We start from the raw sequence: 17,266 nt of genomic DNA, 5'->3' as shown, positions 1-17,266 counted from the left end.
GGCACCTCGGGTCTGAGGGAGAATTTGTCCAGAAATACTAAAAGCAGGGTTTGGGTATTCACAACAAGGTTAGATAAAGCTCGGACACAGAAACCGACGACATAAGGCTGGTATTTTATAGCTAAAGATACGGTGCACCTCCGATTGCCAGACCACACACAAGAAAGGGCTGAAGATACTTCTAAGTATTTATTTACCACAAAACAGTAGAGTAGAAAGTGTCTAGGAAAATTTTTATCCAATATTGGCCTACTTCATGTAAGCTTCTGAACAAAAGCACATTTTTACAGTTATAACTGCTTATCCTTACCCTAGTCACTTCAGCAATTAAGTTGCTTGCAAAATCTATAAAATTAAAACTATTAAAACAGACCACTCATATATTAAAAGCAGCACTGTTAGGCCAGCCCTGATGTGTTTATACAGCTGTGCTCTTCCTACCTCACCTGTTCTTTCTGGCTAGCTACAACACACAGCTGTGGTATGACAATGGCAACTGATAGGACTTTGCAGGTTTGCTGTGGTATACTGGCAACTTGGTGACTCTGCCTGCAGCTTTCATTCCTATTGCACCTCAAAGCCTCCTCAGATGCAGTTGGCACAGCTCCTACAAAGATACGGAGCGCAAGTCTTCACTACAAGGCTTCACTTCCCAGCAGCTGCAAGCAGAGATTCAATATCCTGAATTACTTTAGAAGTTTTTTCCAAAGCCTCCAAGACACACCCTTCTCTTATTTCTTGTGGCTCACTCCCATTTTCTGTTTTTCTGATGGTAATACCAGATGGATTGGGTTTTGCAGCAGATGTCCTTCCCAGAACATTGCTATTATCCAATAAAACTAGTGTTATTTTGTTAAGAAAAAAATACCAAACTCTTCCTCCTAATCCAAAAATTACTTCCTCATACTTCTATTCATCATTCTGCATTACAAAGTCTCACATTTCATAACATGGTAATTACATAAAGCTAAAAAAGAAAGTGTGTATTATTTAAAATGTCTACAACATTAATAGGTAACTAAAAAAAGTTAATTTTTTTTTATTTTTAAAATAAATTTTTAAAAAAGTTAAACTAAGTCTTTAACTAAGATTTCAATTTATCCAAAAATTACTTTAAAAAGGGTTACAATGATGTCATGCTGCACAATTTAACAGCATGCACTTTTCATACCAATAAAATTGAACACTGGCTTAAAGACGGTTACAAAGTGGATTTAAGCACATGCAGCCCAGCACACTTTTTTGAGCTGGCTGAACACCAAGGAACAATACTGATGCAGCTGATAAACAGAAAGGTATTGTACTGCAACAACAGGCCCAAAGGCAACTGCATCATCCCTCTTTCAAGAACAGATCAGCAGATGAGTGTTAGCAAAACTAATGCAATACCCATTAAAGGGCTACCTTTTTTTCATTTTTATTTTAGTTTTGTACTCTGGTCCCTGTTTTTATTTCTGGTGCTGTGATGCCGAGTTTGGACAAGATAAATGATAAAAACTATAAATAAGAAAACATAAAAGGGCTTTAAAAGGTGATTCTAAGAAGTGGGTACAACAGTAAAAGGAGGTGAGAACAGGACTGAAAGCCTCTGATGATCTAAAATACAGATTTAAATATACAGATGAACAACAGAACATAAAAGTGAAAAAGCTTCACAGCTTTCAAAAGGATACAGGTAAATCTCCGTATTTTTTCGAGCTCAGCATCAGCAGACCTGTCCAAGGAAATAAAGATTATGAATTAGTATCGTAAAAAGTTCTTAAATGTATTTTCTACTTCAGATTTTAGTTTTCCTGTTTCCAGCAATACTCAAAATTAGACAAGCAAAATGCAAATGAAAAAATGCTTTATTTTTTGCCTTTCATACTACTAGCCAATGGCTGCCATTTGCCAATCATTTTTGTTGCCAAAAATCTGGGCTCTGCTTTAGGAATAGTCTCTTTGCTTTATGCCTGTCTGTATGTATAAATACAGTTTTCATTTCATCAGCTACTGAATCTGCTATAATTTGAGTAACAAGTTAAAGTGCAATTGATTTCAGTTTACACATTTTAAAAAAACAGAATATATATATATGATGTTAGTAGCATGTATTGAAAAGGACAAATATGTTAGCAAGAGATACAAGTGTCATTTATTGTTCTGTTAAAAGACGCATTTCTTAGTCTAGTTTCTCTTTTTCACCTTGCAAGATACCATCTCCGTAACATTAATCCTCCTTTGGCAATGTCACCATAATTCTTATTTTTCAGTAAGGCAGGCAGAAGCACAATGAAACATGCTTTAAATAGAACTCAACACTCAACTTACCAAATGTTTAAAACACTGAAAGAAAAATATGAAACTACACAAAATAAATGGACTTACTATTTTCATTTTTGACCCTTAGGAAATGCAGTTGATAAAATTCACAGTTTATAGTCTTTTTGAGTTATATTTTCAACATTATTTGTAGTCAATTATTTAGGATAAAGATGAATACCAATTTTCTTCAGTTACAGAGTGTGCAGTATATTCAGGAATCCCATTCCTTTCATTCAGACTTCTGCACCATTCTATTGCTGTTCTGATGTACCTATGTCAACATGAAAAGTCACAAAAAGATAGTTATTTATGCAAGAAATGCACTCTAATTCAACCAAAAACCTGAACATTAAAGCAATAGATCCATACAATGGATCTGAAAGAAAAAGCCATCATTAAAAATACAGTGTTTTTTATTTATATATATATAATACATATTTATATTCTTAGAATCTTAGAGAAGTTTCCTTGCCATTTTTGATTCCACTTTTTGTCTAGGATCTCCTTCATATTTAAATCTGTGCAGTTATAGAAAGTTATAACACAACTTTATGATTTGTAATGCACAGTGTACAAGTGTTTATTTTTGGTTTTGAATTATCTGCTTGCTAAAATACAGCACAGTAAGCTTCTGGTGATTCCCATAACGAGGCTGTAACTAGAGCAAGCGGATTAGAGAAAATAACCTGAGGCAGAGGTCAGTAACTGTAACAAAGCAAAAATTGGATGAAGTTCTATCCAGTTCTATGTATCAGCTCTACATAGGACAAAGATTTTTTTTTTTCTTTATCCACCAATATAAGTGCCAAGTTGCAGCTCTAGTTATTTTTCTAAAAAGACATTACTGTAACAATTATAATGGAATGACAGCATGCAGTGGTACTGAGTCATACAGGTCCTGAATCTCTGCCAGATGTACGATGAAGCTTTTACCATTATGTGTTTGGTTACCCCCACAACACCACTGCCCCCAGCAGTAAATACCATTTCTTCATATAAAAGGATTTGTACATAGTTCTTTCATGTTTTACTTTAAATTGTTTAAATTGATTATACCTTTCATAGATTCCAGGATGACTTATTTGTATTAGCTGCTGTACCCCTGCAGGAGTAGTTAACTTACACCAGCCTACATCTTCATTTACCTTAGAAGAAAAAAAAAGTATTCATTTTCTGCTGCAGTCTGAAGAAAAGAAACGCAAGTATAACATACCAATTTAAGAATTAATTATCTACGAATATGCCACTTTGAACACTTAAAGTCTGTGTTTTGCTAAGGACAGAATTTGATATAGTCTGCTATGACAAATGCAGGGGGAAAAAATAAGAACACCTGGCATGGCCCCAACACTTGTTTTGTACTATTAAAGAACAAATTATTTCTAAAAGTGGATAGAAATATTTCCAAACCTGTAGAATTCTCAGTTCTTCCTCCTTCTATAATAACAGAATATACAGACTTTAGCTAGCTCACATCAGGAAGTTACACTGTATCTTTTGACACTCTAACTATCATATTTATATTGCTTGTAATAGAGATGTTCTCAGACTCTTAACATCTTTTTTGTGTCTCGTCACCTTAGGGTAATGAGCAAAGACACAGAAGCCAAAAGTCTCAGCAGTCCACAACCTTGAATCCCACACTCACATAATTTTCTCTGTAGTGCCATTTTGCAAAAAATCAACATTATCTTTTTAGTCCTGTATTAAGTAGATTTACAAATGCATACAGAATACCATATACACAAGCTTACTTTTCTCAGTGATTTTTTGCTATGCATCTACTCAATTATAGGTAATTTGCAATAAGAAAGACTCCCTTTGATCAATGTGAGTGACTTCTTGAAAGGATAAAGTTTTATTTGCCTCTTTAGGCATCAGTTATGCATTAAAATATTTTTCTCTTCATTTCTGGTTAGAATGTTTGCAGTAAATTACTGGTGATGCTTGTGGATAGTTCCTACTTTCATTTAGGCTACTGTAGTAGCTCAAGAGTAAGCAACAGCAGCCAACTGTTTTGAGTTGGTAATCTCTCAGACAGATTTCAGTTTCTATTTTACAGGCATCAAAACTTTTGTTTCATTTCCTTGTTAGTTTCTTAGTAACACTTCTTCATGAGGACTTTTAAGAATAGTAATTCCTCAAAGTCATGAGTTACCTGGATCCTACTACAGGAAGAGCTGAAATCCCAGACCATATTCAAGGTCACCCCATCCCAAAAAGCAGCATGGACTTTATGATCTGAGTACACCACAAGTATTCCTATGCTGGGAATAACCTTTTCATACAGCAAAACCGGCAACATTTCTCTTCCATCTGTCTCAGGTACCTAGAATCAAACAAATACATTAAACACCTGAGGAAAAGTCACTTACCAGGTTTTGGCTGGGATACAGTTAATCCTCTTACCAGTAGCTGGTACAGTGCTGTGTTTTGGCATTAGTGTGATAATAATATTGGTAACATACAGATGTTTTTAGTTATTGCTAAATAATATTTATACCAAGTCAAGCCTTCTCAGTTTCTCAGGCCCTGCCAGCAAGAAGGGGCACAAGAAAGTGGGAGGGGACACAGCCGGGACAGCTGACCTGAACTAGCCAAGGGGATATACCATACCATAGGACATCATGCTTGGTATATAAACTGAGGGGTTGCCCAGGGCCTGCAGCTTGCGGCCTGGGGACTGGCTGGGCACTGGTCAGCAGGTGGTGAGCAACTGTATAGTGTGGGGTTTTTTGGCTTTTTTTTTTTCTTTCAGATTTTATTCCTTTCTCTCCATTACTACTGTTATTACTATTATTTTATTTCATTTCAATTATTAAATTGTTCTTCTCTCTACTCACAAGTTTTACCTTTTCCCCCAATTCTCTTTCCCATCCTGTTGGGGGGATGGGGAGCAAGCAAGCAGCTGCATGGTACTTAGTTAAACCATGACATCTCTACAACTGTTTGTATCCCAAATTTTCAATTCACTTGTTTTCCCAGACCACAGCCAGCTCTCTATCATGCAGTTGCCTTCACAAATACACCTTTACACTGCATGCTTTTGGTTCCCAAATGTCTACCTTCTGGTCTTTGAGGATACACGCACCATTCTTCCCTCTAGAGATTAGGTCCTATTCCCTATAGCCTGTATAATCATAACACTGAAAGATTTATAAATCTTCAGCTACATACCATTTTCCAGCAGCAGAGATAATAATTATGAGTTAATGATAGTTTAGTCTTGTAGCAGTACTGAAGTATTCTGAGGAGAAAAAAAAGCAAACAAAATACTAAGTATTTCACACTCACTATGTCTTCTAAACAGTTGCAATCTTTGTTCTGTAAGTTTATACACATCCTCAGTGCTAATACAAATTCCTTTGATTTTTACACTTAATGTCATCATAAGTATTATGTGTAATTTTAACTACTGTCCTTTCATAGTCAGAGGAATTAATGTAACAAAAGAAAAAACAGTAAAGTTACTTGATTGCTTGAGTAATAATAGAGGATATAGAGTACAGATTTCCAGGTACATCAGGAGGTAGGCTGTTTATTGAATACATCTTTTCTTCTTTCTGCAGTAAAGAGCAGAGAGATGAGTGAGTTAGTTACTGTAGCATGAAAACAGTATTAAGAGCTTGCAAGATACTAGATTTCTGACCTCCCAGAAAGCAACTATAATCACATCTAAATTTGTCCCACAACACAGACAAGTATCTCCTTGAAAAGTCAAAAAATGCAGTTGTATTCTTTAAGCCTACTTGTGTGAGAAGAAACAGCTTCCATGTGCTTTGTATGGACCAAAAAGTTCTCTTATCAGAGAGCAGACTGTAGTTCATTGCTGAGTAACTACATTTGACCACAAGTTTAAGGCTAGGTTTGAAGGGTACAAAGCTGACCCTTAATTCTGCTATAAAAATACAAAGCACTGCATAAGCACTTGACAGGACCTCTACTCAGAGGAAACTTAATAGACAGAGAGAGGCAAAACCATTTCTCCAGCACTGAACAGCTGGTCTGCGGCAAAGTCTCCATATAGTGACAAAGTAAATACTTCCAAGTACATAAAGATTAAACTCTAATCAATATATTAGTTAAAATAATTAAACTTAGGTTAATTAAAAAGAATTAAACTTATCTTCAAGTTAGTGAGAAATGTTATTGTAGAATCTTACTGCAGTACAGTTGAGCTTGAGAAATAAATGTTACAATGAGTAAAATTTCTCTTATTGTATCTACAATCTACAGAAATCTATTCTGAGACAGCAGGAATAATCTCATTTTTTGTATGATTTGATTGCTGGATTCAGTCATTACAGTAATTACCAATGTTGGGACTTCACTGTAGACTGCACAGCCAAATTGTCTTAAAGCTAAGAAAACTGCTAACTTGACAGAATACAGAACATATTTTAAAATAATAGTTTTATACCTTTTTTGTTCCTTTCTGGATTGCATAATGTGTGAAATAGTTTCCCAAAAATGCTCCTTCTGACCTGAAAACTGAGTCATCACCAGGGTAAATTTCTGTGATGTTTTTCCTACCATGGATAAATCTAAGAGAAATAACAAGATTTTTAACAAGTATTAAAAATGCTGTGTCACTAAGATGTGTAGCAGGTTAGTACACTTGAAGGAAGCACCAAGCGGAAACACATCTTCAACAGAACTCACATAAAAAGCTTTTTACTGCTTCACAAACAGCAGAGTGTACAATATCTTTTAACAGAGAGGATTAGGATTAGTATTACCAGGCTCTTTGCATGTGTGCATGAGGAGCTGTAGAGGAATGAAGCTGGGTTTATTACCATTGCTAATATAGAACTGTGGGCTGGCTGATGTAGAGAAGGTGCAGCTGTGGCTGGTTCTGTTAAGGGGTTGGGCAGCCAAGGAAGAGACAAGGAAGAAGCAGAGAGAAGAGAGAACACACGCCCTGGGGGAGGACAGACAAGGAGAATGCAGCAGAGGGACTGGCATGAAGACTATGCTGGTATGTCATGGTAAAAGTCCTTGTTGCAGCCGGCTAGTTTGGAGAGTGCTGCAACAAGGAGCGGGAGTTAAACAAGCTAAGGAAAGCTTTTTTGTGTTAGGTAAACATCTCACAAGAACTGCTCTTTCCACTGACCACAAAATATAATCACTCTAAAAAGAAAAATCCAATCTGCTTAGTGGATGAGCTGTACCCAGTGTATACAGAGAACTGACAGACTGAACAATTCCTGAACAGCCTGAAGGTTTTGTCTCTACTGCAGTTGTGTGTATTTCACTAAGATCAATATCTTTTACTTGTGATCATATGGTATCTTGGAACCTAAAACGCATTTAATGACACAATTCTGTAATTCTGTGGTTACATGCCTGGACTTTGGAAATGAGACTAACAGACTAAGTATGGCTGCTCACCATACTCTCAAAGAAATGAGGTATAGTACTGAAATAGCTGCTAAACATTTTGTTCACATGAGAGGAAAATTTAGGAATTACACTGAGAAAAGTTAACAACATGGCAGAAAGAGTAAAGCTTTAAAAAGAGATTATGCTTTTATGAAAGACTTTTAGATGCTGATAGCAACTGTAGCATTTTCAAAGTCTGTATAACAGAATTGAAAGGGCAATTTTTTTAAAAAGTGGTTTTTTTTAAATCATATGGACAAGGTGATTTGCCAGGAAACCCCACAGTTTAGCTGCCTGCAACATGTGAATTATGTAGGTCACCAAGACAAACATTTCTAAAGCATGAAATCTTCATCATCAAAAGGATCAATGTAATTTGCAAAGAAACAAAAGCACCATAACTGTCAGTGAAGTCTGCAGGAGTTCCAGCTGTCCAGTAACCATTTAAGAAATCAGATAATCAGATCACTTCTTTAAAAGCCTTAAACGTGATTTCAGATTGTTTCAGACATATCCACTTTCAGACCTGAAATATACTGCACTAGAAAATCAGAAGTCCAGTGAACAAACTGCAGTCTAACTCTTACCTGATGATTGTGTACAATTTCTCAAGAGTGAGAAAGGGACAAAGTAAGACAATTCATCCTAAAGCTTAATTCCTATACAAACAGAGTCTTCTGAAGATGAAACGCATGATCTCCTACTTACCTGTACAAAACACCCTGGCACCATACAATTTGAATTAGCTGAGGGCATGAATACTCTTCAGTACCTTCATTCCGAAAGAAATCACAGAAAGTCCACCTGTAAAATACAATAAAAGCTTCAGTAAGTCCAAAGGTTGTGGGGGCTGGGGGTTGAGTGCTGGTAATCATTTCTGGACCAAGAACAGATGTGTGCACACCTATCCAAAGGAAAAGAGGCCACATATTTTTAGAGTCCTCTGATCCCCGAGTTACTCCCATTAGTTACCAAATTAGTTTTCTCAAACCTGCAAAGGTTTCTTTGATTATTTTTAGTGGTGCTGACCAAGAACGTATGCCACTGGCCCAATTCAGAAGTATTACCTTGTCAAAAATGACAAAAAGCCAAACCAACCCAAAACCTATGTTCTTTTTCCAGTATTCTTTTTTTCATTTACATATTTATACAGCATGTCAGAAAATAACATTTATTTTTCTCTGGACTAATTACTATATATACACTGCAGTAGGATCAAGAATGTTGGTTTGACAAATTTCGTGTTTCACAAAGTTCTTAAAAAAAAATTGATAGTGTTTTTTGGTTGTTTTTTTTTTTTATAGCTAGAATTCAGTTATTTTGCTAAAGGCTGAATTTCCAAACTGCAGACTTGTAAAACATATGTTAACAACTACAAAGTAAATAGTGTATATATTACCTGTGTAGGTGTGGGGCTTTGCAGCTAAGTGGCAAAGCAGTAGGCAAACAAGCAACTGTTCCATGTGTTTCAGGGTCTATTAAAACATCACCTTCTATAGATGTATGGTTGTTTTTCTCACATGTCTTCACTACATTCTTAAGAGTATTTAAGTTATAGCACAGGAGCGCCAATGACAAAGGGTACTTCCATTCTTCCGGGTACGAGGAAACAGACCAATGCTGTGTAACCCATGTGTATTCAGAAGAGCAATTTGTGTTGGACAAAGGGACTCCATCTCTGTCTTTTTGATCCTTTGGTTTGGTTGGTTCTCTGTATTTACCTTCAGAACCACCATGTTCATTCTTATTCTCTATCTGTGTTTGTTGCGATGACATTTCTGCAACAGGATTTTTCCTTGATTTTCCATACTGATCTCCAGTTCGATAGTTGCTGTTCTTCTGAAAGGAGTGTAAGGATGCTGCAGATGACTGGCTGACTTTGCATAAGAACTCCACTGTAAATTCTTGCTGCAGTTCTGGCAGGTAAAGGTGAGCATAACCATCTACTGACGAGATCTTCACACTGCCATTGTCTACACATGTTGACAGATTGGCTGTAGCAGGGTCAGGCCATCTGACTTCTAAGATATCACTGAAAAGAATCTAATAAAAGAAAAAGGATTGGAATGTGCAGCAAGATAAAAATGACCTGCTTCCCAGAAATTACAATGAAGGTTTTACATTTAAATTAATTCAGCCCTTCTCCAAGGTGATGTACACAAGAAACTTTACTCTGTATTTATCTGCATACAGGAATTCAAGAGGAAACAAAATATCTAACCTTCATATCTGCTTCCTCCTGTTCTAACAGACTTCCATCTAGCAATAATGCTTTAATTTAATATGCATTCATAAACTAGACAGCCAATTACCCAGGCACAACTCCCCACAGACAGTAGATATTTCTGTTTCCAACTGCTTCTTAAAAAACACTTAAGAGAAAGCCTAAATCATCTTGATCAGATCAGTTATCAGTAGACTTCATGGAAAGCCCACATTAAATTTGTGTACATTAAACCCCCATGTGCTCTGAAGCCTTCCCTTTATTTATAAAAATAAAATAAGCCTGTAAAATGATATGTAAGCATATATTTATGTGTTCTTATTGTCACCAAAATCAAGAATAAGAAAACTCCTTAACACCCATGTAGCGTTAAGATACAGGTGTTCTTTACTGCAGTGCTGGATGCACGGGGGATTGCTCCACCTAATGTGCATGGCTTCCTTCTCTCAGGTACCTCGTTTTATGCCATACATGTATACGTGTTCAACAACCTTCCTGGAAAAGACACAAATATTCATGAGATTACCCAAAGCTAATTATAATATTCACACTTCCCCTCACTTGTCCAGAGCAGGGGTCTTCACTGGTCTTGAGGGTCTGCAAATCTGCCCACTCCTCTATTCAGCTGGCCAGAGTTCTCCTTTGCAGTCCTCATGTATAGTCTTAAACCAGGTCATTTTGGCCTCTTTCTTGGACTGGAATTGCGGGCTTTGGGCCAGTTTTCCTTCATCCTCCAGGGCTACTTCTTTGTTAGAACCCAAATTTATTGCTTACAAGTATAACACTAACTGTTCAAACCTAGAATGCACGACTACTTCTACATTCTTAAAATTAAACCTTAACCCTTCCATGACATTACCACAATGGAAATTTATTGAAAATTTTTTGCATCTAGGTGGGTAATCTTACTTAATCCTGCAGCACCACAGATTAAGTTACACAGCTATTGCTAGGATATGGATAAAACATTATTTCTGAAGAAGAATTTAACATATAATAAAGATTTTAGACTTTTCAATACAACATTTGGAAAGTCTCAAAAGAATACCCTCATCTCACTGCTGTGATATTCAAGTACAGATTGCTGCTTCAATTAGCACTTTCGTTCAAAACAAACAAAAATCTTTTTCATGGCGTAGGCCCTTGTGTTACTACTACTTCAAAAATGAAGCACATGATTCTCAACCAGTTACTCCAAACAAGCACTGCATCTACCTCAAACCCCAGATTAAAGTTTTTCCCACAGACAAGATATAGTTTAAAAAATACACTAATCACCTTCTGAAATTAGAAACATTCTGTTAAGATAGAATGCCTTTCTAGCAAGATGCAAAAGTTCTCCCCTATAATGAGGTATTGTCATTATACTTGATCTCCACACAGAAGATATTCTTAGTCTGCTTCCAGTTGAAGGCTCCAATTAAAGCACTAGATTCCAAATAAACAGAGAAATGCAAATGCTCCCAAATAAGATGTTAAAAACCTTAGCAAACAAATATCCACACTCCTCATAATTTTGTTTTCTCTCAATTTAATCAGCTTTGTCTCATTTGACTGAGCTTAATCAGATATGTTTCAGCCCTGATCATACTTTGGCCCAGCACTGGAAAAGCCTGGAGTCCAATAAAAATGAAACGTGGCAGAACTAGTGTATTAGTAACGTGGGAAAGTCTGCTGAAGGTATATAGGGCACTAAAGATGAAAATTTACCATATAAAATTGCAAAGGGTACCTAAAAAAAATAATCAAGTGAATAGACAATAAGGCTGCAGAGAAATTTAATGGGATATAAACTGGGAAAAGCAATCTTAACTTTACATATAAAAGGATGGGCTTGGAGCTGACCACCAGCCAGGAATAAGATCTTGGTGTTATGTTGACAGACCCATGCAAATATACTCTATGCTCAGCAGCAGTTTAAATAGCGTATCAAATGTTTGAAAATTCTAGGAAAGGAACAAGAACAAACAGGAGATACAACTATAGCACTGAATATATTCATGGTTAACCTGCGTTTTGAATGCTATTTGCACTTTTGAGCAGGCCACACCACTAACAAGATCCCCCTTGTCAACCTGTTTAGAGACATCATCCACATCTGTATGATGATCTGTTGTTAGTCTGACCAAAGCAGACCCTAAGCAAACTGTAGTGCCAGGTTATTTTGAATTCAATCATAGGCAAAGTAATACAGCACTGTAGAAGCATTTTGGTACCCAGTGGGCCCAGTAAAAGTATTGTCACTGCTAGTAACAGACTGCATACCACTTGGCTACCCTTGATTCCAGTTCATACTGAAGTTCTAGCATGTCTGGCACAGCAGCACTCAACAGCAGTGTGACTTCATTCAGGCCACAGTAGTCCACTGCTGGTCTCCACTCCCCATTAGGCTTTCGCACTGGCCATATGGGCTATTAAAGGGTGAACGGGTCCTGCTGACCGCTCCATGGCTCTCCAGCTGGCAAATCAGCTTATGGATGGGAATCAGGGAGTCTCGGCTGGTGCGGTACTGCCACCGGTGCACCTTTGTAGCAGCGATCGGCACCTGCTGTTCTTCGACCTTCAGTAACCCCACCACAGACGGGTCTTGTGAAAGGCCGGGCGAAGCGGACGCTGCTTACATTCCTCCCCTTCCAAGGCAGCTATACCAAAAGCCCACCAATACCCTTTCGGCTCCTTGAAATACCCTCTGCTAAACCAGTCTATGCCAGGGATACGCAGAGCCTCTGGGCCAGTCACAAGGGGATGTTCTTGCCACTCGTTCCCAGTCAGGCTTATTTCAGCCTCCAACACAGCTGAGCTGTTGAGATCTCCCTGTCACTCCAGAAACACCGATGGGTTCTGCCCCTTCAAAGTTTGATGGCATTAGAGTTCACTGTGCACCAGTATCTACTGGAGCTTTACATTCCTGTGGGTCTGATGTGCCAGGCCATCGGATCCACACGGTCCAGTAAGCCCAGTTATCCCTGACGTCCACCTGGCTGGAGGCAGGGTCCCTCTCATCCTGGTTGTAGGATTCTCCACTAGGACAGCAAGTGGTGTAAAGCAGATGTAGTGTGGAGCAGTTCTGCTCACTTATGCCACCCAATGCCTAGGAGCAACTACAACACTTGAGTACACAGACCAAGTTAGTTTTACAACCAGCAAGTCCATCATATCATAAACCAGTACTACATAGTACAACACATGATAACGTTAGCCCAGGTCCCAAGGAAAACAAACAGCACAACAGGGAACACATACTGTAAGTAAATTAAACAATGCAACCCTGAGACCATGGGCAGCAACTTCAAGAGCAAAAGAATCAGCACCGTGGCCAATGATTATCGATGCAACAAAATGAATACCAAAACCAATTTCATTCTAACACTCTCTAGTTGGACCTGTTGCTATCTCAACCCTTCATTGCCTGTTCGGGCACCAAAAAGGACTGTCGGGGTTTAACCCCAGCTGGCAACCAAGCATCACTCAGCCACTCGCTCACTCAGCCCTCACCCAGAGGGGTGGGGAGGAGAATCAGAGAGGAGTGTAACACTTGAGGGTTGAGAGATAAGAACAGTTCAATAATTGAGATAAAATATGAGAGCAATAATAATAATAATAGTTATAATGAAAAGGAAGGAGAGGGGGAGAGGAATGAAATCCAAAGGGAAGGGAGGAAAGAAAACAAGGAATGCACAATAGCGCTGATCACCACCTGCTGACTGATGCCCAGCCAGTCCCCAAGCAACGATCAGCTGGCCCTGGCCACCCCCCCCCCCAGGTTATATACCCAGCATGACGTCCCATGGTATGGAACACCCCTTTGGCCACTTGGGGTCAGCTGACATGGCTGTGCCCCCTTCCCATTTCTTGTGCCCCTCCAGCCCTCTCACTGGCAGGGCCTGAGGAACTGAGAAGTCCTTGGCTTAGTATAAACCACCACCCAGCAACCACCAAAGACACCAGTTTGCTATCAACATTGTTCTCACACCAAAGCCAAAAACCAGCACTGCACCAGCTACTAAGAAGAAAATTAACTCTATCCCAGTGAAAACCAGGACACCGTGTCTTACGCTAACCATACAAGGCCCCAAGCTAGCCTGTTAGGCTCAATACTGACTTGTAATAAGAACATGGTGAGTGAAATGGAGCTGGATAAATGCTGAAGCATGGGAAATCGTAAAAAGGCCTTGAAAATACAGGCACTGTATTTTATATAATATATATTATATAAGAGGCCGCAGACCAATGAACAGATAGCAAATTACTGAGGAAGTCCAATCTCAAGAGCCAGAAGACTGCTTTTGCTTTAAGAAAAGCAGCAGCTGAGAAACCAAGATGGGGCAGGGTAGGGGTAAGCGAAGCCAAAAGAAAAAGTCAAGCAACAGGGTAAGGCACTTTGCTGTGGCCTGGGAAAGTTATCCCTGAACATCCTGAAGCAGGTAGTCACAGTGCAAGCTCTAAGTTAGAAACTGTCTAGAAACCCAGCCATCTTCCAGAAGAGCAAGATCCTGGTGTGGGGAGGGTGGAAGGCTACCCACTAGTGTCAATGACAGAGCATTGTACCGTGCTGTCGTACCTTGCAGTGAATGTACTGTATGACTGTTAAGGACTGACTGCTGTTAAGTAGGCAGTCATACTGACTGACAGTTTTCATCAACTAAACATTAGCATGAAGTGTGTTACTAATAAAGTGTTAAGTCTAAAAGTTTTCAAACTCCCCTGATTTATCAGTTGTCTTTAGACTCCCACAACAGTATGCACACACTCATGAGGTGTAAAGCTCCTAGGAATAGTAAATGGGGTCTCTGGATGGACCTTCAGTCTGACCTGGAGCAGTCACTCCCAGTGTGACACTGCCTCAGCCCTCCAGCAGGCCCCTGCAACAGGCTCACATGGGTACTTCAAGCGGGGAAACAATGGGATTCTGAACCCCACAGCCTCTCAGAAAACACCGTCCTACTTCACCAAGTCTTCCCTGAAAGGTTTCAGGTGCAGAAAAGTGTCAGTATGTAAAACAGCTTATTCTAACATACGTAGAAAATCCTGGGTTTTAGTCTTATTAGGAGTAAACAAACCCTTTAGTGTTTGGCTATGAAGGATATGCATAAAAAGCTGCATTAGCCAAGCTGTACCTCTGCCCATCTGCCAGGCCTGCACCCAGGCACATGCACGTATGGTCAAGCAAAGCCGCTCTGCCAGACCACTGGCGAAGTTTGTTTTACAAGAGCATTACATGTGTAAATCTCACCTTTTTTCTTTCTGGAGGTATAACACGGGAAGGTAAGTATGGGCGAGGAGAAAACTTGTTCCGGAAATCTAGAGCTCGCAGAAGTCGTTCCTATTGAAGTGGGAAGAACAAAATCAAACTTTAGAATGTGAAGCTGATTTCATCCTCTTCTATAATGGACTGAGGGTGAGAACCCCTCCTCCCCGGTTTGACAGAGGAGCAGCCACCCCGGTCCCGGTGGCCCTGACAGGCCGGCGGCGGGTGCGGCACAGCCGCAGCGGTGCCCGGTTGCCCCCCGGGCGGAAGCCCAGGCGCTCCGCTCACGCTCCGCTTCACAGAACCCGCAGAGGCACACACGGGACTCCCTCCCCTCCCCAAACGGCCTGTGACAGCGCCCGCCCGCCACGTACCCTGTGGGCACTGACGACGAAGGCGACCCGCTGGCGGGTGGTCTCCGCCGGCTGGAGGGGGTGGGCAGCGGCGGGGAGCGCCGCTTCGTAGAGGTACTCGCCGCCGCAAGGAGACAGCAGCAAGCGGGACCCCCCTGCGTAGTGCACCTCCATCGAGTCGTCCCCGTACAGCACCATCAGGCTTTCCGGCTCCATGTCCCGCGGGGCCGGCCGGCACGGCGCGGAACCGGCCGTCGGCAGCGGCGCAAGGCGGGAAGCCTGGCGGGCGAGGCGCCTGGGGGGCGGGGCCCGCGCTCTCTGCCCCACCCTTCCCGGCAGCGCCTGCGGCCGCAGGGGACGGACCGCAGGGGGGGCGGGGCTGAGGGAGCCTTGCTGGGACGGGCAGGTGGGCGTGCGCGCCCTGGCTTTGTACTTTAGCTTTTGGGTTTTTTTTGTAGTTTTTATCCCCTGGAAGCAGCGAGGTCTTGCCTTGCCGCTCCAGAAAAGAAAACAAGCCGTACCAAGACCTAGACTGTAGAAAAAACCCCGCTGAGTGTAACCGTTCCCTCAGGAGTGCCGCGGTCCGGAGCCGGACGGGGCTGCCCGCAGCCTCTCCCCCCACGGCCGCTGCCGTGCCCCGGGGTCCGTCTCTCGCCGCCTCCCCACAGGGGCATCGCTGGAACGAGGGGGCTGAGGGGACGGAACGAGGGAGAAGCTCTGCAGCGCGTCCTCGGGACGGATGGCGGATAGTTCTGTGACTGCCGCTTTACATTCGCGCGTCTGTAGGGTCTGTAGGGCAGGAGGTCTAACGGATACGGCGTACTGAGGCCTGGTCGCAGAAGCCCCAGCTGAGCAGCCTGAAAGGCTGGTTTCTGAAAGGCCAATTTAAAAATTATGCCCGGTTGCCTTTTTGGAAGATACGTACAGTCTCCCTCACTGTCTACCCAATATGGTCAGTTTAATCAAAGCTGTTTAAAGTGGATGACAGTTTACAGTTAACTGTCAATTTATTACCAATTCCTGCTTAAAGCAGTTACATGTAATGCAAGATCCTTTGCTATGCAGGCCACCCCATGGTCTTATCCAGCCGCAACAATCACTCCTTTACCTATGGATGTAGGGGTTTCTCAGGTCAGCATGCCATCGTGGGGAGATGCATTCAGTACAGCTCCCCGCTCCCTACAGCTGCTTCCTCAGCAAGGCAGAAAGCAGGCCAGCATCCAGCCAAGCCCATGCATCAATCTGGGTCTACTTGCAATACCCTTTTTAATATTATTCTGCATAATACCTGCCTGAAGCAAGTTTGAATGTGTATGTTTGGCCTATGAATCTTGCACTGTTGTTGTTTGGGTTTTTTTGGTGGTGTTTTTTTTTTTTCTGTTAACCTCACTGCTAACAGTTGGAACCCTTGGCGTAGGAACTATGTAAGTAGGTCACGTAGGCTGAACTCGAGGTGGCAAATCAGCAATTCACAAACAGTGCAGGATCTTCCCAGGCTTTTGGCTGGAATGTCATTTTCTGTCCCAGTATCAACTGCTAGGATCCACAGGCATAAACTTGATCATTAGCACATAATTCATTCAGAGAAAGTTGCGAACCTGAGCTATAAATGAATTTCTGTGCAGCAGGAAGGGAAGACTGAACATGGCAAGGAAGTACTGTCCCACAGAGAAGTTAAAATTTCTATTACAAACCAGATTGGCACTTAATGCCATAATGGATTATTCTATTTAAAAAAATAATAATCGCAGCTAT

General features: G+C 40.9%; 1 protein-coding gene across 1 annotated transcript; it reads right to left on the bottom strand.

The window, feature by feature from the left end:
* Positions 1-170: 170 nt before the first annotated feature.
* CZH5orf34 (chromosome Z C5orf34 homolog) lies at positions 171-15,805 on the bottom strand. The gene is made up of 12 exons (XM_013302853.3): positions 15,533-15,805; positions 15,144-15,233; positions 9,086-9,729; positions 8,395-8,490; positions 6,725-6,848; positions 5,776-5,867; positions 5,482-5,551; positions 4,463-4,633; positions 3,361-3,449; positions 2,483-2,575; positions 1,674-1,714; positions 171-839 (listed from the first exon to the last, which is right to left on the bottom strand). The coding sequence occupies exons 1-12, from the start codon at positions 15,725-15,727 to the stop codon at positions 646-648; spliced, it is 1,899 nt and encodes a 632-aa protein (XP_013158307.3). The 5' UTR covers positions 15,728-15,805; the 3' UTR covers positions 171-645.
* Between the last annotated feature and the right edge of the window lie 1,461 nt (positions 15,806-17,266).

The sequence above is a fragment of the Falco peregrinus genome, chromosome Z (genome assembly GCF_023634155.1).
Source record: "Falco peregrinus isolate bFalPer1 chromosome Z, bFalPer1.pri, whole genome shotgun sequence".
NCBI lineage: Eukaryota > Metazoa > Chordata > Aves > Falconiformes > Falconidae > Falco > Falco peregrinus.
The sequence above is the reverse complement of the archived record's forward strand: the minus strand, read 5'-3'. Positions and strand labels throughout refer to the sequence as shown.

Coding starts and splice junctions, on each gene's coding strand:
- CZH5orf34 (XM_013302853.3), bottom strand. CDS start 15,727: ATGGAGCCGGAAAGCCTGATGGTGCTGTACGGGGACGACTCGATGGAG. Junction 4,634..5,481: donor ATCTCTGCTGCTGGAAAATG/GTATGTAGCTGA, acceptor GTTTGATTCTAG/GTACCTGAGACAGATGGAAG. Junction 2,576..3,360: donor CATCCTGGAATCTATGAAAG/GTATAATCAATT, acceptor ATGTTGACATAG/GTACATCAGAACAGCAATAG.